Source organism: Meles meles, chromosome 3, assembly GCF_922984935.1.
Source record: "Meles meles chromosome 3, mMelMel3.1 paternal haplotype, whole genome shotgun sequence".
In the NCBI taxonomy this organism is placed as follows: domain Eukaryota; kingdom Metazoa; phylum Chordata; class Mammalia; order Carnivora; family Mustelidae; genus Meles; species Meles meles.
In genome coordinates, this window is record NC_060068.1 from 32926736 (window position 1) to 32953036 (window position 26301).

The following is a 26301-nucleotide window of genomic DNA, read 5'->3' on the forward strand; positions in this document are numbered from 1 at the left end:
TTTATTGATTTAAAGGGAATTCTCTGTGCCTCCAGGACTTGAAGGCCATTTTCCTTCCCCCAGATTAAGAAAGTTCTTGGTTATAATCTGTTCAAATAAACCTTCAGCACCCGTCTTTCCTCTTCCTCTGAGACCCTTCTAGCATTGTTTTTGCTTTATGTTAACACTGATCTCTCAAATCTTCCTTTTGTGATCTAGTAGTTTTTTTATCTCTTTTTCTCAGTTTCCTTATTCTCCATCATTTTGTCTTCTGTATCACTAACTCTTTCTTCTGCCTCATTTATCTTAGCAGTTGGAGGCTCCATTTTTTGTTGCATCTTGGTAATAGCTATTTTGATTTTGGCCTGATAAGATTTTAGTTCTTTTATTTTTTTTGGTTAGGGATTCTTTACTGTCTTCTATGATTTTTTCAAGCCCAGCTACCATCTTTATAATTGTTTTGAATTCTATTTCTGACATCTTACTTATATCCATATAAATTAAATCTCTGTCAGTGAGAACTGCTTCTTGTTCTTTTTTGGGGTGAGTTTTTCCATCTCATAATTATGTCCAGAAAATAATAGATGAAAGAGAGAGAAAAATGTAAAACTAGTAATAACACAATAAATGTATGCACTAAGGAAATCAGAAGAGAGCACAATCTAAAAAAAAAAAAAGAGAGAGAGAGAGAAAGAGAGATGGAGAGACAGAGAGAAAGAAATAATCAAGCAAGAAAGGAGAACAGAACACAAAATAAACTAGATCCTGGGTGTATTTTGAGGTGTTTGTTTGAGGAAATTATGTTCCAAAATAAGAAAGAAAGAAAAACATTTATATATACAAAAAATAAAATTGAATACAATGAAAGGAAACCAAAAATTTATTTATATATATGTAAATGTATGTATAATCTAAATATAAAAATTAAAAAAGACTTAAAAAGTTAATTGATAAAATAAAAAATAGCTAGAAAGGAAAAAAATTTAAAATTTAAAGACTATGGAATAAGAAAAAAAATTATGAATGTTATATACTGTTTCACCCTAGAGTTCAAGTTTTGCAGTTCTGTATAATCAGTAAACTAGGTATTAGCCTCATGTACCTACTGGTCTTCTGGGGCAGGGGCCTGTTGCACTGATTCTCAGGGGTCTTTCCTGGGTGAAATGTACCACCCACCCTTGCCAGTGTGCTGGGTTCAGTGCAAGCAGCTGTGGATTGCACTATGTGGTGCTGTATTACTACCTGAAGGCTTTCAGCACCAATGGGGAGGATAAAAATGGTAGCACCCCAAACCCTAGCCCCAGAGCTGAAAGGTCACACCCCACTCACAGAAAAGCAGTCAATCACTCTTGTCTCCCTGGTTTCCATCTGAACTCTATGCTCACCCATCCTGTGACAGAACATTTTTTAACTCAGGCATGCAACCCTGGTTCAAGTCTCCAAATTATCAGATCCTGTGGAGCAGTCCCCCACCCCTCCTCAGGGGAGGAAGGGGCGTCTCACTGGGCTTCTGCCCTTTGCTTGGCCCCTGCTTGGAGAGTGGTCACCCAACCAAGCAGCAGTTTGTGGTTTATGGCAACACTGTGTAGAAAGCCAGCTTCTAAACTCACTGTTTGCAGCAGACTTCCCTACTCTGATGTTTGGGAACTCTGTCACACTCAGGCTCATTCTTTTTGTGGCCATGGGGATCCTGAGACAATGCTGTCCCACCTGATATTCTGCCCTTTTCCACTACCTGAGCTTTCCAGGGAGTATGTCTCCCACCCACGCAGACTTCAAAAGTTCTGATCTTGTGTTTCCACTGCTTAAATAATTTCTGGTAGCCTCCTTAAGCCAGACTCTTCCCCAGCAGTTTATCTTCTGATATATATCTCCAGATTCATGTCTCTGCACCTCCTACCTTGCAAACGGTTACTTTCCTATTTGTAGAATTTCAGCAACTCTTTTCTAAGATCTCCAGTTAATTTGGCAAGTGTTCAGAATGATTTGATAACTATCAAGCTGAATTCCAGGGACAAGATGAAATTAGACTCCCCTATTCCTCTGCCATCTTAACGCCTCCTTTTTCTTCTAGAGAAAGTTTTCTTAAATGAGATGATACTGGTATAAAGATACCAAGATGGCAGCTGTATAACACAGACTGACCAATGTGATACCTTTGACTACATTAAAGTGAAAAGCTTCTCTTCATGAAAACAAATGCAAAAAGAAAGTTTAGAAATCTCCACAAATCTGGAGATTTTTGTATAAATGTAGTCAACTAATGATCAATGGAGGGAAAGTATTTTAAAAATTCCAGAAGTCACTAAGAAAACCTGAAACAATCCAGCATGGAGGTGGGCAAATGACATGTACAGAATATTCATAGAAAAAGAAACATGTATAGAGAAAAATAGAGAAACTACCACAAGCTAAGTAGTGAGAGAAATTCATCTCTGTGCACTATGATGTGACATCATTAATTAGTTTGACTGCAAAATTTGAAAAGTTGGACAAATTCAGGTATTGGTGAGAATGTACATTGATAGACTCTCTGAAACATGGCTGCTGGGACTGTAAATCAATACAATCTTTTTGAAAAAAAAAAAAAACAGTATGGCTAAATCATAAAATATCAGATGCATGTGCCTCAGGATTCAGCATTTCCACTCGTAACACTATACTTAAGGGTCACTCTGCAAATATGTGCAGAAGGCATGGACATGTGCTCCTAGCAGCAGTCTTCATAATTGTGGAAAAAGAGAAGATAGGCATTGACAGAGAACAGATAATTAAGTTTACCTACATGGTGTGGAAAGGACTGAACCACAGATATATGGAGAGTAATGAATCTTTTGGTATAATGTTGACATTACAGATGAATTTATGTAACCTTCTGAATGCTGAGTGTTGATGGAAGTGCTCTAGGTTACTAGTTCCCGCTGACATTTCTGAAACCAGGGATGAAGAGTTCCTACAATTTTCCTTGGAGACAACCAGGTGGTCATCCAAGGAATGTGCAAGGAATTGGCATTGGGCTTTTTACTGGCAACATGGCATGCTAGAAGGACATAGATCTTCATAGTTCTAAGAGAATATGATGTTGTGTCCAGAATTCTCTACTCAGTTAAACTATTGAAAGTGATCACAAAACAATGGCATTAATTTGAAATGCAAAGACTAGAGAGCTTACCGCACAGAGAACTTTTCTCTCACTTTGAGAATGGATGCGATGTCAATCAACAGGGACAGGGAATCCAGAAGCACCAATGCCACTAAGTTAATGGACAGCTGTGAGCAAGGCCTCTGCTCCAGGCTGGGAGAGAAAGTGGTCCAAGTGAGAGCAGGAATTAGAGGTGTTTCAGAGAACACCTTCAGGGAGAACCCTCGCCTGTTCTTCTTCAGGGAAGTGCTCACATTCTACTGTCATTGATACTCTCCCTCCAACTACTGAGCATGGCTGTATCTAGCTATCTATCTCTTTTCTTTTTTCTGCTTTTTTCTTGTTAAATATAGATCCCCAAACTGGATTAACTCTGTGTGGCCCGAGGCTAGATGAAATGACCTGAAAATGTTGGTAGAGGCTGGTCCTTCAGTAGGTAGCAAGGAAGGACATGTCCAGGGGCCAAGGAGGAAAGAGCTGTGATTGGAGAGGGTGCAGCTCCTTCATGCTGGGTACAGGCAGGAATGACTCTCACAGAGAGAGGAGGTCACTCACAACTGGCCATTTTGTAAGGAGCTTCTTGATGGTATTATCTGGTATCTGTTGTTGTGGATCAAATTATCCTGAAACTTAGTGGCTTAAAACGAGTATTTATTTGCTTATAGTTTCTGAGGGCCAGAAATTCAGGATCAGTTTTAATTGTGTTTTTTTGGATATGGGTCTCTCCTGAGATGGCAGTCAAGCTATCAGCTGGGCTGCATCTCCTGAAGTCTTGCTTGGGTTGGAGGATTTACTCTCAAGACGACACATTTACATGACCAGCAGTTAATGTAGGCTGCCTCTGCTATCCTCCACATGGCCTCTGATTCCTCAGGACCTCTCCAAAATTTTTATGGTAACTAGGCCGAGAGAGGAAAGAAGAGAGGGAGATGGAGAGAGAGGGGAAGACAGAGCTGGAGCAGGAGCAAGACAGAGCCAGTGAACAGAATATTTATAAGACAGAGATAACTTTTAATAACAAAGTTCTGGGATTTGGGGACACTCATTTGTTGCTGCCATATTCTATTAGTCACTCCAGGGAAAGGGTTTAAACACAGTCATGAAAACAGGAGGAAATGTTAGAGGTCATGTTAAAGTGTCTACCACTGACTACAGGGAGGTCAAGGTTGTGTGAGTCCACAGAGTGTGAGATGAGAAGTGAAAGAACATAGACATCAGAGAAATGATGTTAAAGTTATGTGAGAAATGGATGTCAGAATGAGACTGTATGTCACATTGAGTGGATATTTTCTTCCACCTTTGGATGCAGGCTCACTTAATAAATGACAAAAGTACAACATATTTGGGGATTTCCTGACAGGAGTTCAAAATGAGCAAGTCATCTCATATACCTCAAGGAACTTACAATCAATGAAAATGAAAGTAATTGAGTTTGATTAAGAATTCAGAAAGGAGACCGTGTGAGGACAGGACCTCAGATGTCCTGACTTCCCTTCAGAAGGAGGCTGCTGAGACATCACTTCTTCAGATGATGGAGTCTGTCAGGATTTTCTTCAGGATGTCCTTTGTATCCTTGGCAACTATTTCAAGGAGGCGTCTGTGTTTCCACTTTCTAAGGGAGTTGAAAACAAAGCCACCTAACAGTGGGATACATCTCAGAATGAAACATAAGCAAGAGATTACATCACAATTCATGCAAGAAAATAGCCAGTCCCCTCTGCGGACAGTGTTTAGATCTCGAGACTTCATAATGGCCCTGTACTCCTCTATGGGTTTCCCCATACTCTGAGCCATCTGCTGGAGAGATTCATCGTCTATACCAAAGAGCAAGCGATAGGCCATCAGACTTTCCTCCAGATCATCTGCATTCCAGATACCAAGGGTGTCAAAAGACTTTGAGGCTATTTTCTTCCTGCAAGTGATCACTTTGTCATTAATGGCCTTCTTATAAGTGTGGGACAGATTCTCTAGGGGACCATGGTACCTGGTGTCAGAAATGTCCCTGTGAAAGGTGCTCCTAAGCTTGGGGAAGTCATGCAAGAAGGGGTCAAAGCTAGAGACCAGGAATATGTTGGGTTTACACACTCCCTCTTTTTGCAGATTTTCCTGGATATTCTCCTGAATATTCTTCAGGAGTCGTTCCTTCAAGTGGGCACTTGTGTTGATGTCCCTGTCCAGCTTGGTCCAGACGATATAGAACTTCTTTTCCAGGCCCTGGATGATTTTGGCAAGCTTCACGAGATTCATGCTGAACTGTTCTGATGCAATGATGATGACGAGGTCATACAGACTAACCTGCATCTCCTGCAGGTAGTTCCCCAGGCTTTGGGTATCTGCCCCTATTCCGGGTAGGTCCCACAGCACCACGTTGGGAAAGTGGGAGGAAAAGTAGCGAGTGGGAGTCTGGGTGGTCCTCACCACCCCAGTGGGAGCTGAGTCCTCCTCCTCTTGCCCAATTCCCCGCAGTGCGTTGATGAAGGAGGACATGCCATTGCCGGAGTCCCCAGTCACTGCAATGTTCACTGGGGCACTGGATGCTGTCTTCAGGGTCTCCTTGACCACAGAGACTACCTCCAGCAACTTCCCTCCTCCCAAGGCCTTTTCCATGTTTATGGCAATCTCCTTGGGTAGGGCACTCCAGCCCATATTGTACGGCATATCAGAGGTGGAGGATGCAAGTAATGGGGTGTGAAGAGAGTGGGTGGGCTCTGTCACATCACTGAGCAGTGGAGTGACCTGCAGAAATAGGAAAAGCAGGGGAGTTAAGAGAGCCCGGCACATAGGGTGGCAGAGGAATCATCAGATTTGGTAACCCAAACCGAGGGCATCAGATCCACACCCAATGCCTTGTGCCAACTCTCCATACTATTCAATCCCGAGGACCGACAAATCCTCAATACATATGTCTTCAAAGTCAAGAACAATTTAATTATTTTAACAGCAGTGAAATGTGCGTTTTCCCCCATTTTCCTTATCTTTCACCACTGACTGCATACCTAAAAAATCCCTGTCCCTCATCCACTGCAACATTTAAGTTACACAAGCTTTCCAAATAATATCCTACTGAATTTTAAGTCAGTACTTAATGTTTGTAGTTGATTATTTATATTTGCTGTGATCATTTCTATAAGTATTTAAGCTTTCCAATGAGCTTTCTCTTGTAAGCTGAACCCTGCAGTAAGATTGCAAGCATTTGGGGCGCCTGGGTGACTCAGTGGGTTAAAGCCTCTGCCTTCGGCTCAGGTCATGATCCCAGGGTCCTGGGATCAAGCCCCACATCGGGCTCTCTGCTCAGAGGGGAACCTGCTTCCTCCTCTCTCTCTCTGCCTGTCTCTCTGCCTAATTGTGATCTCTGTCTGTCAAATAAATAAAATCTTAAAAAAAAAAAGAAAGATTACAAGCATTTCATATGGCAGAATTGGGAAAGAGAACTGGTTGGAATTACCCACTGGACTCTCCTCCTGGGGGCTACATGCACAGTGCTGGCTGGTGGGCTTTCACAATCCCACAAGTTATGGCTGCTTGCTGTGGTAATTTCCCTTAAGACATCTACTATCTCTGTGTGCACAAATGCAAATTTTAAAACACTTTCTAATTCAAGACTGGCTCTTTGCTGAGGAGTTTTCTTGTATAACCTCATTGTACATCATTGTACATCAGGGCTCTCCTGGTGCTCCTGGATATGAGACCTCACATCCAAACACTCGAGTTTCTGCTGAAAAGGACTGCAGTCCTGTCTGTAGGACAAATTTCATGTTGAGCTGTAGGAGCTATGGTGCAGCTTGTTACCCATCACACTGGCTTTCCTCTCCAACGGTGTGTCCTCCTTGCATGATTGCCCCCCAGAGTTCTCTGAGTGCTTTCTTCCAATGAGGAAATTGCCAAGAGCTCTGGCTGAGTTTTCAGACAGGCTTGGCCTGTAGTAATGTGAATGTTTTAACATTGAAAACTGAGCCCCAATGTTCTGTCTTGTGCAGCAGGGAATGTACCCACCTCAGAGGACTTCAGGGAGGGCTTCATGCCAAGATCCAAGTGAAGGCCTGGGAAGGCCTGCCAGCAACTGCTTGGTGAATTCTCTTTCGTATTATGACCTCTGAGGAAGGCTTTTCTCTGGTTCTTCTTATTCCCTCCACCTCTTATTGCAGTGTATGAAGATTTTGATCTGTGAGTCTGTGTGGGCAGGATGTTCTGCATGCCTTTTCTTGATTGATCTTCTCTGAGCTCTATTAAACCAGCGATAGTATTATTCCTGGTCACAGATCAAGAAACAGTGTCTCACAGATGAGAAACAAGCCTCAAATTGCATAGCAATGACCCAGGATCCAAGATATAAATTCACAGTGTGAATTTCTGTTTCTGTCTGTACAGGAGAGGAGGATAATCCTAGTAAATGCTGAATCTCCAGCCCCAGGGGCTAGGGGAGGCTGGATTCTGAGATGCTTCTCCCGGGGATGTGGGTCCAATTATTGCTGTCAATTACCATCTACTTTACCTGGATGCACCCTTACTAATTTGGGGGAGAGAATGGAAATCACAGTTCTCTCTCAACTCCCATCCTCACTCCCTATTAAACTGACTGATTTCCAAGTGCGAAGAGAAATCCCAAAATGTGTCCCCACTTCTCAGAAAATGTTGCAGGGAACCTAACCCCCACTGGGAGTTAGAGATGCCCAGTGAAATGATCAGGAGATACTGGGAGTTCAGAGGGAGGGAAGCTGATGGATTATGATGTGATCATGATCCCATCTGCTTGGGGATTAGAATCTCCTGAAGCCTGTGCCTACAAAGTTTTCAGGGTTCTCCATCAGGAGAGTTGCAATAGGTCAGCAAAAATGGTGCCTCTTCCTGCAGGGAGTGGAGGTGCCCTGAGCTCGGTGAGGGGTGAATGAAATGGTGGTGGGCAGGCACGCATGGCTAAAGCTGGCTAGAAGTCAAAAAGATGGAGCTCTGGGCTGGCTCAGGCTGAAAGAACATTCTGGAATAATAAGAAGAGTAGCCCTTGCCCTTGTACCCAAAGCCTTCTTTAAGACCTCTCTTGACTATTATCCAGAATAACCTCGATTCTTGTTTATGGGGTACAGAGAAGTCCCTGGAGGCTTAAACTGCCTTCGTGGCTCCAGGGAGACAATCTCTTGGGTGAGTTCCAGGCTCACTGACTTGGTTGCGTGAAGGGCTTTCTGCTGCCCCTCAGCATGCTATGTATTCTGCGTGCCTGTAAATTTGCCCTAGTATGGGATGGAAAAGACTGGATGTCATTATCAGTGTTCCTGTGGTGCCCAAGCCAGCCAGAACATAAGACCTGGGCTACAGCCCTTGAATTCTTTCCCTGGTTTCTCTAAATCCCATCACAACTTCCACATGTACCCACCTCACCTTGACGTCCCAACTGTTAGATCAGTCGAAAAAGTTTGAAGTCCCAGAAAGCAATCTTTCATCCCATGTTAGATGATTAGTATCATAAAAATACACATGCAAGTCTTTGCACTTACAGTAAGTAATTCCCTAGATTCTAGTACCCTTAGTCCCCAGCAGGTATGGGACATACTTCTGTTAGATGAATGAAACACAATATACCATTGTATATCCTCTACTTATTGGTTGGTAGATAATTTAACTTTGCTTCCTAAATCTGTCATCTGAAATGTTGAAGCCAGTTCTGCCACAGCCCTTCGGAAAGCAAGTAAGGGCTGGGGCAGAGTATGACCATCCCCCCACCACAAGGTGGATGTGGGAGGTGAGCACAAACCTACATTTTTCCAGACCATTTCTATGACTATGTCTGACCATGGACTTTTCACATGTCTTCTCAGCTGAGCCCCTGTCCTGGACCCTACTGAAGGGGGGTGATTGAATTTACGAAGCACCAGCCACAGCTCTCCTATTCCCCACTACCTGCTCATCTGGTCTCTGCCCTGCACCTGCTGCTAGACAACCCTGCACATGGGACCATCTCAGGATCCTTTTAGGCAGTACTGTGCCCATGTGTCACTACCAATGCAGGATGGGACAAGGGTAACTCCATGACAAGCTGTAAATTATTCCAGGAGTGGTCAGTGCATATGTGTCTGCAGGACACTGAGGCTCAGATTACTGACCCCTAGAAGCCATCATAGACAAGTGCAGGTACAAGTGCCTCTCCCCGCTTCCTTCTTGTAGATCCTACTCATGCTAAACCTCTGATTCCCCTCTCTAAAGAGAGTTTGAGGGTCTCTGAGTAAAGAGACATAGGCCTTTATGGAAGGAGCCCAGGTAGCAGATTCAACTAGAGGGGGGAGCTGCGCTTGCAAAAGAACCAGACCCCGTGAGCAGATCTCTCCGCCTTCTGAATGAGATCAGCAGGGAGAGATGCATTTCACGTGAGAACTAAGTACACACTCAACACACAAGCATGCACACATATGCATATACCTGAAGAAGGAGTTTACCAACAGTCTCTCTACCCTTTACTTTAACCTACCGGATTCTACTGCACTGGGTACATTTTATTTTGAACTCTTGTTATAATGCACCAGATAGATTTCATGACCTAAGAACCAGGAAGGAAAACACTCATTAGTGGACTTCCAATGCAGGGTCCTATATAGTTCATACCATGCCCAATGACCACCAAACTGGAAATCTCAGGCACCAAGGACTTTTGTAGTTTGAACCCAACATGGGACAAGCCCATATTTCCCCCATTTTATCATCATAGGGAAGGGGTGAGGGGAAAAAATCAACATACTGATTTATTCTAGGAAAGTATAATAAACATCTGCATCATCAGTGGGCATGAAGAACAAAAGGACCTGGTCTGGGAAAGAGTATTTCAAGAGTCCACCTCACTGAGGTGAAGGATGGAGTTGGTGTCCACCAATGGGGATAGTGTCTCCAATGCAGATACACATGTACACTGTTATACATTGTCTAAGGTCTGTTAGACCCTTTGTCCCTGAAACCCCATCCCCACTCCCTAATCCACAGGAGGTCAAGGCAGTGTTCCAGATAGACTCGCCCAACTCCAGGCTAACCCCTGAAATTGTCATTGTCTTACATACTCCTTAGACCCTAAGAGAATATGAATGAGAAATCTTCCTGTCCTTTTCCAACCCCAGTGCTGTGAACATGGAGGCGATAACCCCGTTACCTCCACACTGGAGGGCTGGATAGGTTTGCAGCAGCCAAAGAGACTGGGGGCTGTTTTGTCCCTGAAGAATATCAGAGAGGGTCCCAATGGTGACTACTCACTGAAATGGGTAATCCAGTCCCTAAGCTCTTCTGCTCGGGTGTCAGACTCTATCTTTCACGTCACAGTAGGAGGGTTATTAGCCAAGTTGGGTTGTAGGAGCCCTCTCACTTACCTGCTCCAGGAAGCATTGTGTGACTACTATCAAGAAGGTATCGGTGGTCTTCCTGGAAGTTACCCCTCGCTAGGGAAGAGTCCAGCCCTGAAGCAGAGACCATTCCCTCTGAGACCACCCAAAACTTGTTCAATGCTCAGGATGCTCTGTAAGGGAAGAAGAGAATTGTGTTGGATTGGGGTGTCCTAGGAAGAGCCTGGAGAGGAAAGAAAAGGAGTTATGAAAGTGAAAGTGCAGGGTTTTCTGTTCCGGTGCCTAACCTGCTCAGAGCTGTGTAATTTCTGGTTAATGGTCCTGGCAGAACCTCAGCCCAAGTGCAGGGAAATCAGGGATGGCTGCTTTCAGTTTCTATTCCTGGAAATCACACCAGTTCTCAAAAAGGGGGAGAACCAGTTTCACTTTCTCTATTCTGGAGTGTGAGACTCCTACAGCATTAACCTGAGGCATGTCAGGATTATTTGAGCACCTTCAGCAGAGACACCCAGGGAAGGGTAGGAGTACTCTGTGACCAGCCCCACGAGGTCACTGCTTATGTTCTTCTCTAGGATTCTGATGGATTCCTGTCTCACATTGAGGTCTTTCATCCATTTTGAGTTTATCTTTGTGTATGGTATAAGAGAATGGTCAAGTTTTATTCTTCTACATGAAGCTGTTCAATGTTCCCAGCACCACTTATTGAAGAGACTGTCTTTTTTCCATTGGGTATTTTTTTCCTGATTTATCAAAGATTAGTTGACCATAGAGTTGAGGGTCCATTTCTGGGTTCTCTATTCTGTGCCATTGATCTATGTGTCTGTTTCTATGCCAATACCAAACTGTCTTGATCACAGCTTTGTAATATGGCTTGAAGTCAGGCAACATGATGTGCCCAGCTTTTAACATTCCCTTAGTGATTCGGGGTCTTTTCTGGTTCCATACAAATTTTAGGATTTGAAAAAAGATGGCATTTTTATATGGTGTAGGGATGGCATTGAAAGTGTAGCTTGCTCTGGGCAGGATAAACATTTTAACAATGCTTACTCTTCCAATCCATGAGCATGGAATGTTTTTCCATCTTTTTGTGTAAATTAAAAAAGACACAAAAAGATTTTAGTCATTCTGACAGATGGTAATACCTCATTATAGTTTTGATTTGGATTTCCCCATCCATTCCTTCACTTTTGATCAGCAAGTGCCTTTACGTCTAAAATGAGTCTCTTGGAGTGCCTAAGTGGCTCAGTCAGTTAACCAGCTGCCTTTGGCTCAGGTCATGATCTCAGGGTCCTGAGATTGAGCCCCACATCGGGCTCTCAGCTCAGTGAGGACTCTGCTTCCCTCTCTCGCTGCTGCTCCCCCTGCTTGTGCTCTCTCACTTGTGCTCCCTTTCTCTCTGAAAGAAAGAAGGAAAGAAAGAAAGAAAGAAAGAAAGAAAATCTTTTTTTAAATAGTAGAATAAAATGAGACTCTTATAGGCATCAAAAATATTTTTTAATCCATTCTGATACCCAATGTCTTTTGATTGGAGTGTTTAGTCCATTAACATTCAAAGGAATTATTGATACATATGTATTTAGTACCATTTTATAACTGTTTGTCGTTAGTTCTGGTGATTTTCTGTCCTTTCTTGCTTTTGTCAGTTTTGGTCTCTCCTTTGCACTCAAAACTCTTTGGTCTGGGGACACTTGAGTGACTCACTTGGTTAAGTGTCCAACTCTTGATTTCAGCTCAGATCATGATCTTAGGGTCATGAGATTGAGCCCTGGATGGACTCTGCACTAAACGTTGAGCCTGCTTGAGATTTCTTCTCTCCCCACCACTTACATGTGCACACACTGTCTCTCTTTCAAAATAAAATGAAATTTTTTAAAAAACACTTTGGTCTGGTCACATAGTGTTGGGGTGGAGGTGTGTGCTTGTCTTCATGGGGTAGGGCCTCCGTACTGGGACCGAGCCTAGCTATGAGGGATGGAGAAGGTCAGTCTCACCAGAGTGCAGCGGGGTAGGGCTTGGTGTAAACAAGTTAGGCTGCCAATATCTGCCTTGTGGTGCTTCCAGCAGTTGGAGCTGAGGTGGGTGGGAGGGAAATGGTGCAAAGAAGGGGGGCTGTGAATTGTTTCAGGAGAGGCATCTGTGTGAACACTTCAAGGTCACGCTCCAAGGAAAGTAAACAATCTCTCCCTTGTGTGCCCCAAGCATTCTTCGGATCCCTGTTTCCAAGCTGTCTGACCTGGGTTGTTTGCCTGCCTTCTTTCCAGAAGCAGCACAGCCACACCTGCTGTGTTATAGCCAAGCCTGCTGTGCTGCTTAAAACTGCAGGCTTTAAGCCAAGCTGGTTGCAAGAACTCATAATATATAGCCCCTCTTGTTTTCCAAGTCAGTGGCTGTGGGAGAATATTCTCCTGCTGTGTTCCCCCATGTGCTCCTCTACTTCTCTCTCTCTCACTCTCTCACACATGTTCTCCACATCCATGCCGCCCCCCGCCCCCTGGTATGCAGCACCCAACATCCCTTTCTCCCCTAAACCATGACTCCACACTTCCTACCTTCTGCAACCCTGCCTCTTCTCTCCCTTTAGTTGTGGAGTTTGTTCTGTCCGTCGTCAGGTCAATTCCTGGGATATTCAGGATGACTTGATGGTTATCTCATTGGGTTCATGGGACGAGGGGAGCCTACGGTCCTCCTGCTCACTGCATGCTTCCTCTCCCCAAGCCAGTATCCTTAATAAGAACAGATGCAAATTTGTTCAACAAAATACTAGCAAACAAAATTCAACATCATATGAAAAGAGTCATACATCAGGGTCGGTGGGATTTATTTTATTTGTGTCCCAGGGGATGGAAGCTTAATTTCACATGAGCAAATCAATGTATATAATATACCACATAAATGGAATAAAGGATAAAAATTAGATGGTCAACTCAGTTCAAGGAAAAAAAAGAAAAGACAAAATTAAATGTCTTTTCATAAATAAATGTTCAGCAAATTGTGCATAATAAAAGCCATATAGGCAGGCCCCCAGCTAACATCATACTCAAAAGTGAAAGGAAGAAATCTTTCCTCTAAGATCAGGAAAAAGACAAGGATGCCTTGCCACACCATTCTATGCAAAATAGTCCTGGAAGTTCTGGTCATAACTATCAGGAAAAAAAAGATATAAAAGTCATCCACACCACAAAGGAAGAGGTAAACCCAAAGATTTCACCAAAAACGTGTTCAAAGTAATGAGCAAAGTTAACAACATTTCAAGATACAAAATGAGTATACAAAAATCTGTTGCTTTTCTGTACACTAAAAATCAACTAGCTGAAAGACCAATTAAGAAAACAATTAGAATTACACAGAATGAGGGATGCCTGAGTGGTTGAGTCGGTTAAGCGTTTGCCTGCAGCTCAGACCATGATCACAGGGTGCTGGGATCGAGTCCTGCACTGGGCTTCTTGCTCAGCAGGGAGTCTGCTTCTCCCACTGCCTGCCATTCCCCCTGCTTGTACTCACTCTCTCTCTGGCAAATAAATAAAATCTTAAAAAAAAAAATTACAACAGTATCAAAAAATAAAATAAAATTCCATCCATAAGGGAATGAATACAGAAGATGTGATTATATATCTGTATATACAAAACATACAGTGTATATGTATATGTAAAACATAAAATCTGTATATATAAAGTAAATACTACTCAGCCATTAAAAACGAATAAGATGTTGCTGGGGACACCTGGGTGGCTCAGTTGGTTAAGCATCTGCCTTCAGCTGAGGTCATTATCCCAGGGCCCTGGGATCGAGTCCTGCACCGGGCTCCTTGATCAGCCAGGAGCCTGCTTCTCCCTCTCCCACCTGCCCCCCTCACTTGTGCTCTCTCTCTCTCTGACAAATATAAATTATATTAAATTTAAATTTAAAAAAAGACTAAGATCTTGCTTTCCAACAACAACATGAATAGACCTAGAGAATAAAATGCTAATTGAAGTAAGATATATACCATAAGACTTGACTTATACGTTGTAACTGTCCTTCAGAACAATGTATTACTTAAAATATAACCCATGGGAAATTCTACTAGTTACCAAGCATGTTTATTATAGCCTCAAGAAAAACACATACTGGCAACAGGCCTTTGGGGGAGAGGACGATATACGGCCTTGAAGCCTAGGAACGCCTCCTGCTTCATTTTCCCCTTATCTCCCCTTTCCCCCCACTGAGAGCACCTGTGGCTAATTAGGTAAGCCCTTTGAATGTGCTTGCTCAACTGTAAACTTTATACTGCTTGACTGAACATATTTTGCCTTCCTTCTTGTTTCTCTACAAGACATATGACAATGTTCAGCCTTCTTCCGCTCTTCTGTTAATTACTGTCTATATCTAATAAAAACGGAGCTGAAAATTTGTTCGGGTCAATGGTCTTTTCTACTGTTGTCCCCTGCTCCCTTTCTCTTACAGCTGGCTTGTTTGTGCTTCATCCCTCTCCCGTGTGCCCTTGGGCAGCAACAATACCTGGAATTTAAGAAACAAAAGAAACAAAGAAAAAAAATAGAAAAAGAGAGAGAGAGGGAAAGACCCTGAAACACAGAACACAAACTGGTGGTTCCCATAGGGGAGGAGATATCCCAGATATCTGATCTATATCTATCTATCTATATGTAACTTGTGGTTTAATATATCTATCTCTATATCTATCTATAATATATCTATCTATATATAACTTGTGGTTTAAGCGTGGTATGTTTGTGTGTGCATAAACATATATATTTAATAGTGATATATATACATATATATATAATGTAATATATTCAGTTATGAAAAAATAAAATCTTTCTACTTGCAACAACATAGGGGTATCTTGCAGGCTTTAGCTAAATGAAATATTTCAGAGACTGACAAATACCATATGATACCATATGATCTCACTATTTGTGGAATCTAAAAAGCAAAACAAACAAAAAACCCTAAAACAATGAGATCCTGGCTAAAGAGAACAGAAAATGTTCTCTAGGAAGTAAACTTTCTGAATCTTTGGATTTCCAATTAGTGCCTTTATTTAGAGCTCACTTTCAATAAATAGCTTAACTGAGTGTAGGATTCTGGATACAACATCATTTCATCTTAGAACTCTGAAGATCTATCTCCTTCCAGCATGCCATGTTGCCAGTAAAAAGCCCAATACCAATTCCATTCGCATTCCTTGGATGGTCACCTGGTTGCCTCCATGGAAAATCGTAGGAACTCTTCACCCCTGGGGACTATGTCAGGAATGTCACCAGGGACTGACGACCTAGAGCACTTCCATCCACACTCAGCATTCAGAAAACTCCTTAAATGATAGTTGATGTGAAAAGGTAAGGAGATGCACATTACCAAGTGGGAGAAACCCATCAGGAAAGGCTACGTACTGCACATTTCCAACTGTGTAACATTCTGGAAAAGGCAAAACTACAGATTCAGTAAAAAGATCAGTGGTTCCCAAGGGTTTAGGGGAGGGAGGGACAAGCCGGTGGAGCACAGAGGCTGTTTAGAGCAGTGAAACCACTCTATGTGATGTGGTAATGGTGGGTTAATGGCAGACAAATTATACTTTTGTCAAATCCCATAGAATACACCACCTCAAGAGGGAACCCAATGTAAACTATGGACTATGGACGTGGAGGGAGAAAGATGGGTCAGTTTGGGTTCATGAACTGTAGGATGGTGTGAGGTGTTGACAGTGGGGAGGCTTACTTGTGTGAGGGCAGGGGGTACATGGGAACCCTCTGAACCTTTGGATCAATTTTGCTATTTACCCCAAACTGCTCTAAAATACAGTCTAATGAAAAAGATGATGGCTGTTGACATTGTTCTTTAGTTTTGACATTGTCCTTTGTTAAGGACAAAGTGTTAAGGACAAAGGGCAAAGGACCAAGTGTACTATGTGTTCAGCAGTTAGCTACAGTAGGATGTATATTGTGGAGGCCAAGAAAAACAAGGCTGTGCCCACCTTGAGTCTAGCCCTGACATAAGTGCAGCCATCTTGATGTTCCAGATTATTACAAAATATCTCTTGGGCTCTGACCTACTCAGGTTAACGCTTTAAACAGTCCCTCTCTCCTTTAATGATTAATTTAAACCCCTGGACTCAGCTACCTCAGTCTTTCATAACTCCCCAATACGTTCCCCAACTGATCAATGCTGACCCGAGTAGGTAGGGACAACTCTACGCCCTTACTCAGCAGGAAGAAGTTACAGAAGATGAGACCTTCCACCTTCAACAACCTTAAAGATTTAAGGGTCAGAATTGTTCAGGGGGAAATGTGGAGGCCAAGAAAATTAAGGCCATACCACCTCAGGTTTAGCTTTAGCATAAGTACAGCCATCTTGGCAAAGCAAAAGCTGGCACCTTGCACCCCCTCTCCACCCGCTCCCCTCCCCTCGGCCTTATGTGTGACATTCCCCAGGCATCCCTGACTGCCCTAAAAGAAAAACAAAGAGTTAACTTGCAGAGATCACAATCCTGAAAGGCAGGAGTCTCCCTAGGTTTACAAATGTCCTTGAGATTTACAACAAAGAAGTTACCTTATCAATAGCCCAATTTCCAGAGGCACACATAACTCAGCTCCTCAAGCCCTAACATCACCCTCCCCAGCATAAAAACTGAAGGAGGCTGAGGCTGAGGCGGAAGAAAATGGAAACAAAGTTAAAACTAAATCTCACTAACAAGAACACTCGATAGCAGGAATGTGACATTCCACCAGGAAACTCCCAATTGTCGTCATGTTAGTGCCTCATCAGAGGGAGAAATGGCCTTGACTTGATAATAACCAGGCCCCCGATATCCTGACAGTCTTTTTTATCCTGATAGCCTTTCTGAACATCCCCTTTGTCCTCACTTACTGCTGAGCCAGCAGTCGTGGCCCAATTATCTACTGCCAAGTCCACCCCCACTCTGCCTTTAAAAACTCTGACTGTAATCCGGTTCGGGGTCCAAGTCCCTACTCTGCTGTATCGGGTGTACTTGGGCCCAAGCTTAAGCTTGTCAAATAAACCCTTGTGTGATTGCATCAGTGCTTGGCTCCTTGGTGGTCTCTTGGACGCGAAAACTCGGGAACAGAAATATGATATCTCATACGTACATACACACAGAATACAGCAAGATATAAAGGAATGCCAGGGTGGCTCCATCAGGTGTCTGACTATTGGCTTCCGCTTAGGTCAAGATCTCAGGGTCCTGAGATGGAACCCAACATTGGGCTCCCTGCTCAGCAGGGAGTCTGCTTAAAGATACTTTCCCTCTTCCTTGCCCCTCCCCTGATTGCAGGCACTCTTTCTCAGTCTAAAATAAGTAAATAACTTTTTCCAAAAAAATATAATCATGCAACATAAAAAGATCTAAATATAAATACCTGTGAACTCAACTTCCAAAATTAAGAACAGGAATGTTTCTTATATAAGTGAATATTCCTACACAATTAATCCATATCCTGTCTCTCCATATCTCTTCTCAGACATACAGCACCTTCGAATTTTAATTTTATCGTTTTTTGCTTCCTTCCATTTTTACCACAATCTGTGGTTCCTCAGAAAATTAGTCGTCCTTGGAGGGTGTCTTAGAAAAATATAATTATTTTGTGCCTCATCTTCTGCAAGCTGCTTTTCATTTACAATTGTTTCTATCACATGTGTTTTCCATTTTGCAAAGATAGAACATATTATCTATTTTCTGTCAGTGGACACTTTGGATTGGGGTTCTTTACAGTTGTTTCTTTCTATTCAACACAGTTCTGCTACAAACATGTTACACATGTTTCTTGTACACCTGTGTAGAGCCTTCTCCAGAAATAGGAGAGGAATTGGTGGGTCTTAACATTCCAATGCTTACACATCACACAAAAGGAAGAGAATGCATTGCTTAACAAACAACATCAAATTTCCCATCATTCAAGTGTTTTCTGTATGTCTGTCACTGCTGGAGAGTTGAGAAGGACCTGCCTACCCTTATACTCAAATGCAGAGTACACTTACAAGTTGGTGCCTGTGACCACCATTCCTCCCTTCAGAAGGTTACATGGTGTCAGACCACATCTGCCTCTGAAGCTGCTTCCTGAGTCAGGTCCTTTAAGCTCTGCAGGATCTTCAGGCTCAAGCTCCTAGGTCTTCTCTGAATGATTTAAGTCAAATTCATTGTATTTCTAGATCACATCCAAATAAATTAAAATCATGAAACATTAATTACTAAACATACATGTCTCTAATTGTGGCTCCTTTATTACTGAGAAACTAAAGATAAATGTAAGTCTGTTGGTACACCTTTTTGATGTATTGTATGGGAAGACCATTAGTATTAAAAAAAAATATGTTTCTAGGAAAAAAAAGTGTATTTATAAACTTTCCATCTCAAGAACAGAAGACTGGTCTATCACACAGATAACAAGTGCTTACTACTTTATTTTCACTAGAAATTAAAGCTTTTAAGTGTTCAGACCTCTAATGTGTGTGATTAAAGATACTAAAAATTAAAAAAGGAAACATCTCTGAAAGAAAGAAAACTAGGTTATGTGCTTCTGGTTAAAAAAAATGTATATGGAAAAAAATGTATATGGACTAGAGAAACACTTTTTTTGAGGTAAAAGAAAGCTGTAGAAATATTATAAAAAAGGAACCTTTAGAAAGGAATTTATTCATGGTTGGGACTGACCAACATTGCAATGAATATGTTCTCATAGAAAAGTAAACTGGTGCAAAATTAGAATTTGGATTCCTATCTGTTAAAAGGACAAAGATTTGATGGTTATTTTAAACATTTGATCTACTTTTGGTAGTAGGTTGAGAATGTTACACTTATGTTTTAAGAGATCTTCCTAGAAAACAAAGATCCTGTGTTTTATGTTGCATTTCCATGGGTATATGTATTTTAGAAATTATGTGAAATTCCTGGGAATTTGATACATCCTAGTCTAATGTTATTGCTTGTAATTACTCTCTTACCTTCTGAAATTGCAGTCATCAAAACTGAGGCTCACACTAAAAGGACTGAAACAGAGTACCGGGAAACTGCCCCCAGCTGACTCTCATGCAAAGGCCTCCAACAAAAGAATCTATAAAAACATGACACATGTGGCCAACGTCCATTCTGCCTCTCTGCAAAAATGTCCCCTCGTTGTGAGATTTTTGCCATTCTAATGCCAGGGTAACATGGCAACCCTCTGCTTCCAAACCAGAGAAATATAACATGGGTAACCAATGGTTGTAAGTTGAATGAACAGTCAGGGATTTATGGAACACAAGACAGTGGCCGGATTCTCCTGACTCACTAGCAAACACATTCTTTGTTGTTTTTTTATTTCTTCACCCATTATATATATTTAAGATGACGCAAACTATGGATACATATTGGAGGGAAGACTTCTATAAAATTGTGGAAGTCTACCAGCAATGTCTGACTTGTCAGGCCCATTATCCTGGAAAAATTATTTTTGCCCTCAGAGGACTCTTTTGAGAGACATTTGAACACCCAGAGCTGGTCTTTATGCAGCTGTCACCTAGCCTGAGTCATCAATGTGTTCTTCTTACTGTACGTGTGTTTTCCAGTTCAGGTGAAGTTTGCCCTGCTGCAAAGCAGATGCCCTCACAGTGGGAAAGGAACTGTCAATGATTTCTTTCTTTTTCTCTTCCTCTCTTCCTTTAAAAACATTTCCCTTCCTACAGCTCAATGGAGCCCCTTTCTGTTTGCTACATAAGATGCTGCCTAATTCATGAATTATATAATAAAGCTAATCATCCTTTAAAATTTATTTATTTGAGGGGCACCTGGGTGGCTCCGTGGGTTAAAGCCTCCGCCTTCAGCTCAGGTCATGATCCCAGGGTCCTGGGATCAAACCCCGCATGGGGCTTTCTGCTCAGCAGGGAGCCTGCTTCCTCCTCTCTCTCTGCCTGCCTCTCTGCCTACTTGTGATTTCTGTTTGTCAAATAAATAAATAAAATCTTTTAAAAAGTTATTTATTTGAATTGTGTCATTAATAGATAATACATGCATTGTCTCCCCTACAGAAAGGCAGTTGGGCATGAGATGGGGATTAGGGGGTGTCTGATCAGGAAGCTCTTGGGAAAAAGCCCCATCCACTGACACCCCAGACATTCACATGATCCTTCTGCAGTTCACAGGAATAAAATTTGTCCTCCAACCTCCCTCTGAAAATGTCCCAAATAGTTAAATGCTCTAAATGGCTCACAGCCATCCACCAGACATCCTGCCCCTCAGCCTTTCAAGTCCACAGCTCCCAAGATCAAGCATCCAGGCTCTCCCAAGCTGAGACATACAAATCTGTGATTTCTTGCTTACCAGCTCCTGGAGGGTAAGAGACTCCTGGTGTCAGCGTTGAGCTCTGAACGTGTCCCCGGGCAGCTCAGGAGATGCTGAGCCTGGTGGAATTGCTCCCTGCAGCCCACAGCAGGAACACTGCTCTCCTCAGACTGGCCTTGCACTGGAACAGGTCCTGTGTGCTGGTGTGGTCACTGCAGAAATTAAACAGCTGATTGTCGTCTGGAATGTCTCCACTTTGTGTGAGGAGCTGGCGGGACTTAAATCATCTGTGGCCTCTGTTCCACCCCCACAGGAACCTGCCCAATAGTAAGAAGCAGCCATCACATTGCAGAGCCCTGCATTTCCAGAAATAGAAAGTGAAATCAAAGTTGAGGGCTCCTTTTCCGAGAAACACAGCCATTGTTGGGAAGAGAAACTGAAAGGCACCGTGGCCGTTGATATGATGTGTTCTGGCACTGTGAGTGAGAGAAAGACACGGGATACCGGTCAGCAGGCTTCTCAGTGACCCCAAAGGACACCCTAACCAGCCCCAGGTTCCAAGCCAGGCAGAACCCGAATCCACGTTCAGAGAACACAGGACTGCGTCCTAGGACAATGACACTCATGCCTCACCTGTTAACCTTGGACAGCCCAAACTGTACAGGGAGTGAATCTAATGAAGAGTCTATCTAGCCTTGTGCCTGGTTCTGGCACAGAGCTTCAGAATCCCTGGGAACAACTGGCAGTTTCTACTTTTATTTTACAGTATCAAGACTAGACAGCCTATTGGATTTCTACTTTCACGAAGTTAGTTGCAACAGAGACCTAAAACCTTGCCCTTAGAAAAAAAAATATTTTTTGTATTTGAAAATATTATGTATCCTCTCTTTAGTGGTGTAAAATGCTCTCTTGTATCTCTTCCCAATTAACACTCTTTTTAATTAAAAAAAAAAATCCCTCGGGATATCCTGACTGTTGGAAGCTGACTTTGTTTTGCTAATGAAGTGATTCCAGGCAGGATCCTAAATTGCTTCAGGTCAGTGGCTGGTCACCAGGAAACCAACCATGTGAACAGAGAGCAGAGGCTCTGGGCCAGCTGAACCTCTGGGGAGGAGAAGAGGGTAGACACTGAGTTCAATTAAGTAGCCAGTGATTTAAGCAAGCCTGTCTTTGTAATGAAACATCAACCAAAACCCTAGACGCCAAGGCTCAGTGGGCTTCTTAGTTATGTTTGCATTGATGTTCTGGAAGTTTGCATACTCTGGCTCCATGGACAGAGGCACGGAAGCTGAGTACTTCCCACCAGAACCCACCCTACTTGTATCCTTTTAAATAAAACTGGACTTGTAAGTATAACACTTGCCTGACTCATGTGAATCATTCTGATCAATTAGCAAGCCTGAGGGGGTTACAGGACCCTCTAATTTGTAGACAGTTGGAGATCCAGGTGACCTAGGGATCCCCTCCCCCACCCCCCAGTGCAGCTGGTGTCTGAAGTGAGAATAGTCTTCTGAAGGACTGAGACCTGAAACCTGGGGAGTCTTTGCTAACTCTGCATGGTTAGTGCAGGAATTAAAAGACGGTATACCCAGTTGGGGTGGAAACTGAATAGGGAGTAACCCTGTGTCCTGGGGAGCCATAGTCTGGCTTTTGGTTTTTTTGTTTGGTTTTGTTTTTCATTTATTTGTCAAAAAGACATCAGCTATGTAGTTTATAAACCAAGAGCTGTAAGATGTATACAATGCACACAATGGGCATTCTTCAAGTTTCTGTACCAGAGGGGACCCTGTCATCTTTTCAGGTCCATTTAAGGAACATCAGAAGAAATCTGCAGATCTGTTTTCTCCTCTTTACAAAAATGGCAGCACTCCCTACACAGTGTCCTGTACCCCAGGTTCTCCACTTGCTATTTGGTAATTGTTCTAGATGAGCACACTCGAGGCTCCACCTGTTAAAAATATTTTTATTAATGTCTTTTCAAACAAACATCTGGTAAGAAAAATAGCTGAAGAAATAAGACTTATGTGAGCTATAGCTCAATGAAGCTGTCATTCTAAAAAAGAAGAAGAAATGGAATGAACCATCCGCCCAGTAAACTGTTGTGATCCCTGCAAACAGCAGCTCTCTCCTCTAACCTGGAATTTATATCCCTCACACACCCATCAGCTTTCATTAAAGAATAATTAACATAAAACATTACGTTAGTTTTAGGTGCACAACACTGATTCGACAACTCTATACATTACTCAAATCTCTCCACAGTAAGTACAGTCGCCATCTGTCACCATACGACACTGTGACTATATTATTGACTACATTCATGTTGTCTGTTCATGAACATGTTGTACTGTTCATCTCTGTGACTTACTTTATAACTGGAAGTGGGTACTTCCTAATCTCCTTTATCTGTTTTTACCTTCCCCTCACCCACCTCCCCTCTGGCAACTACCAGTTTGTTCTCTGTATTATTTACCAGTCTGTTTTGTTCTCACTTGTTTGCTTGTTCAGATTCCACTCATAAGTAAAATTACATGGTATTTGTCTTTCTCTTTCTGAATTATTTCACTTAGTATAACACCTTCGAAGTGATCCATGTTGTTGCAAATGGCAAGCTCTCATTTTTTATGGCTGAGTAATCCATTGTGTGTGTGTGTATATACACACGTATATTTATATAGACACTCTTCATCTTCTGTATCTATTCATCTATCAGTGCACACCTGCATTGCTTCCATGTCTCGACCATAGTAAATAATGTTGCAATAAACACAGAGGTGCAGATACTTTTCTGGAACTAGTGGTTTTGTTTTCTTTGCCTAAATGCACAATAGTGGCATTACTGGATTTTATGTTTTACTAGATTTCATCTGCTATATATTTTTAATCTTTTGATGAAAGGCCATACTGTTGCCCACAGTGGTTGCACCAATTTACATTCTCACAACAGTGCCTGATAGTTTCCTTTGTTCCACATCCTCTCCAACACTTGGTGTTCTTTCTTTTTAATAGCAGTCATTCTAACTGATGTGCGCTATCTCACTGTGGCTTTGATTTGCATTCCCTGATAATTAGCAATGTTGATCATCTTTTCTATGATTGGTATTGGTATTGGTAATCTGCATGCTTTTGCTTGGGAATTTCTTGGGCAGAAGTAATGTCTACTCAGGTCATCTGCCCATTTTTAAATCACATTCGTGTGTGTGTGTGTGTGTGTGTGTGTGTGTGTGTGTGTTGAGTTGTATAAGTTCTTTATACCTTTTCTATAATAATCCCTTATCAGATATATTATTTGCAAATATATTCTCATTTATGGCTTGCCTTCTGTTTTGTGTTTAGTTTCCTTCCCTGTGGAAAAGCTTTTTATTTTCTTCTCATCACAATAATTTATCTTTGCTTTTGTTTGCCCTGCCTGGAGAGACATTTTTGTGAATATGTTGCTGAGGGAGACATGCAAGAGATTATCGCATATATTTTTTAAGAGATTTGTGGTTTCACAAAACAGAAGATCATAGGGGAGGGGAAGGATGAATAAAATAAGATGAAATTAGACAGGGAGACAAACCATAGAGACGCTTTTTTTAAAATAAATTTTATTATTTTTTAAATTTTTAAATTTTTTTAAAAGATTTTATTTATTTATTTGACAGAGAGAGAGTGCACAAGCAGGCGAGTGGAAGGCAGAGGGAGAAAGAGAGAATCAGACTCCTTGAGGAGCAGGGAGCCCTACACCAGGCTCCATCCCTGGACCTCAAGATCATGACCTGAGCTGAAGGCAAATACTTAAGGGATTGAGCCACCCAGACACCATTTTTAAATAAATTTTTAAAGATTTTATTTATTTTTTTGAGAGAGAGAGCACAGCGGCGGGGACAGAGGGAGAGGGAGAAGCAGGTACCCCACTGAGCAGGGAACCAGACATTGGGCTTGATCCAGGACCCTGAGATCATGATCCAATCAAAGGCAGATGTTCAACTGACTGAGCCACCCAGGTGCCCCAACTATAAGAGACTCAACTAGGAAACAAACCGAAGGTGGCTGGAGGGGAGATGGGTGTGGGGATTAAGATAACTGGGTGATGGGCATTAAGGGGGGACACATTATGAAATAAGCACTGGGTATTATATGCAACTGATGAATAACTGAACTCTACCACTGAAAATAATAATACATTATATGTTAATTAGTTGCATTTAAATAAAGTTAAATTTAAAACAAAACCAAAAACCAATGAATTGTACATTCTTATTTTTTTTAATTTCTTTTCAGTGTTCCAGAATTCTTCGTTTATGTACCACACGCAGTGCTCCATGCAATATGTGCCCTCTCTATTACCCTCCACCTGGTTCCCCAACCTCCCGTCCCCCCGCCCCTTCAAAACTCTCAGATTGTTTTTCAGAGTCCACAGTCTCACATGGTTCGTCTCCCCCTCAAATTTCCCCCAACTTCGTCCTCCTCTCCATCTCCCCATGTCCTCTGTGTTATTTCTTATGCTCCACAAGTAAGTGAGACCATATGATACTTGACTCTCTCTGCTTGACTTATTTCGCTCAGCATAATCTCCTCCAGTCCTGTCTACGTTGATGCAAAAGTTGGGTAGTCATCCTTTCTGATGGAGGCATAATACTCCATCGTGTATATGGACCACATCTTCCTTATGCATTTGTTCTTTGAAGGGCATCTTGGTTCTTTCCACAGTTTGGTGACCGTGGCCATTGCTGCTATGAACATTGGGGTACAGATGGCCCTTCTTTTCACTACCTCCTTATCTTCGAGGTAAATACCCAGCAGTTGGTGCAGCCACTTTGGAAAACAGTGTGGAGATGCCTTAAGAAATTAAAAATAGAGCTTCCCAATGAATTGTACATTTAACTATGATTGGGGGTTGAATTAATGAGGGATTAGCAAGTAAGGTAGAGAACTCTAAAGAACCACCACAACAAAATAGTTTCATGGTTTCAGGTCTCACATTTAAGTCATTAATCCATTTTGAGTTTTCTTTGGGGTATGGTGTAAAAAGTGGCCCAGCTACAGTCTTTTACATCTGGCTGTCCAGTTTTCCTAAAACCATTTATTGAAAAAACTGCTTTTCTCCCTTTGCTTATTCTTATCTTCTTTATTATGCATTAGTTGACCCTATGCATTTAGATTTATTTCTGGGCTTTCAGTTTTATTCCATTGATCTTGTATATATTTTCATCCCTGCTTTAATTACTACCAGTTTGAAGTATCACTTGAAATCTGGAATTGTGATACCACTACCTTTATTTTTCTTTCTCAAGATTGCTTTGGCTATTTGGGGTCTTTGAAATTCCATGCTAATTTTAGGATTGCTTGTTCTAGTTCCGTGAAAAATGCTGTTGGTATTTTGAGAGTGATTGCATTAAATCTGTATAGTGCTATGTTTTGCGTGGACATTTTAACAGTATATGTTCTTCCAATGCATGACATGGAATATGTTTCCATTTGTTTGCATCATCTTCAGTCTTTCATCAAGGCTTTATAGTTTTCAGGGTACAGAGCTTTCACTGCATTGGTTAAATTTATTCCCAGATATGTCATGTTTTTGGTTCAATGGTAAATGGGGTTTTTTATG

At 42.0% G+C, this 26301-nt stretch overlaps 1 protein-coding gene across 8 annotated transcripts; it reads right to left on the bottom strand.

Annotated features, from left to right (window-relative positions):
* Nucleotides 1–3755: 3755 nt before the first annotated feature.
* On the bottom strand, nt 3756–21191 carry LOC123938241 (immunity-related GTPase family M protein 1-like). 8 transcript variants are annotated; one of them, XM_045999437.1, is made up of 6 exons: nt 20748–21191; nt 18431–18566; nt 12984–13157; nt 10462–10607; nt 7115–7344; nt 3756–5857 (listed from the first exon to the last, which is right to left on the bottom strand). In XM_045999437.1, the coding sequence occupies exons 4-6, from the start codon at nt 10562–10564 to the stop codon at nt 4646–4648; spliced, it is 1545 nt and encodes a 514-aa protein (XP_045855393.1). In that variant the 5' UTR covers nt 10565–10607; nt 12984–13157; nt 18431–18566; nt 20748–21191; the 3' UTR covers nt 3756–4645. The 8 variants fall into 8 exon arrangements, with proteins under 8 accessions (XP_045855393.1, XP_045855392.1, XP_045855391.1 ...); XM_045999436.1 differs by having other exon boundaries at nt 18431–18597; XM_045999435.1 differs by lacking the exon at nt 18431–18566.
* Between the last annotated feature and the right edge of the window lie 5110 nt (nt 21192–26301).

What these genes read in the sequence shown, in the direction of transcription:
- LOC123938241 (XM_045999435.1), bottom strand. Translation starts at nt 10,564, where the DNA reads ATGGTCTCTGCTTCAGGGCTGGACTCTTCCCTAGCGAGGGGTAACTTC. An exon ending in CACAATGCTTCCTGGAGCAG is followed by an intron (nt 7,345 to 10,461) that starts GTAAGTGAGAGG and finishes CTGGTTTAATAG; the next exon opens with AGCTCAGAGAAGATCAATCA. An exon ending in CCTCCCTGAAGTCCTCTGAG is followed by an intron (nt 5,858 to 7,114) that starts GTGGGTACATTC and finishes CTATTTCTGCAG; the next exon opens with GTCACTCCACTGCTCAGTGA.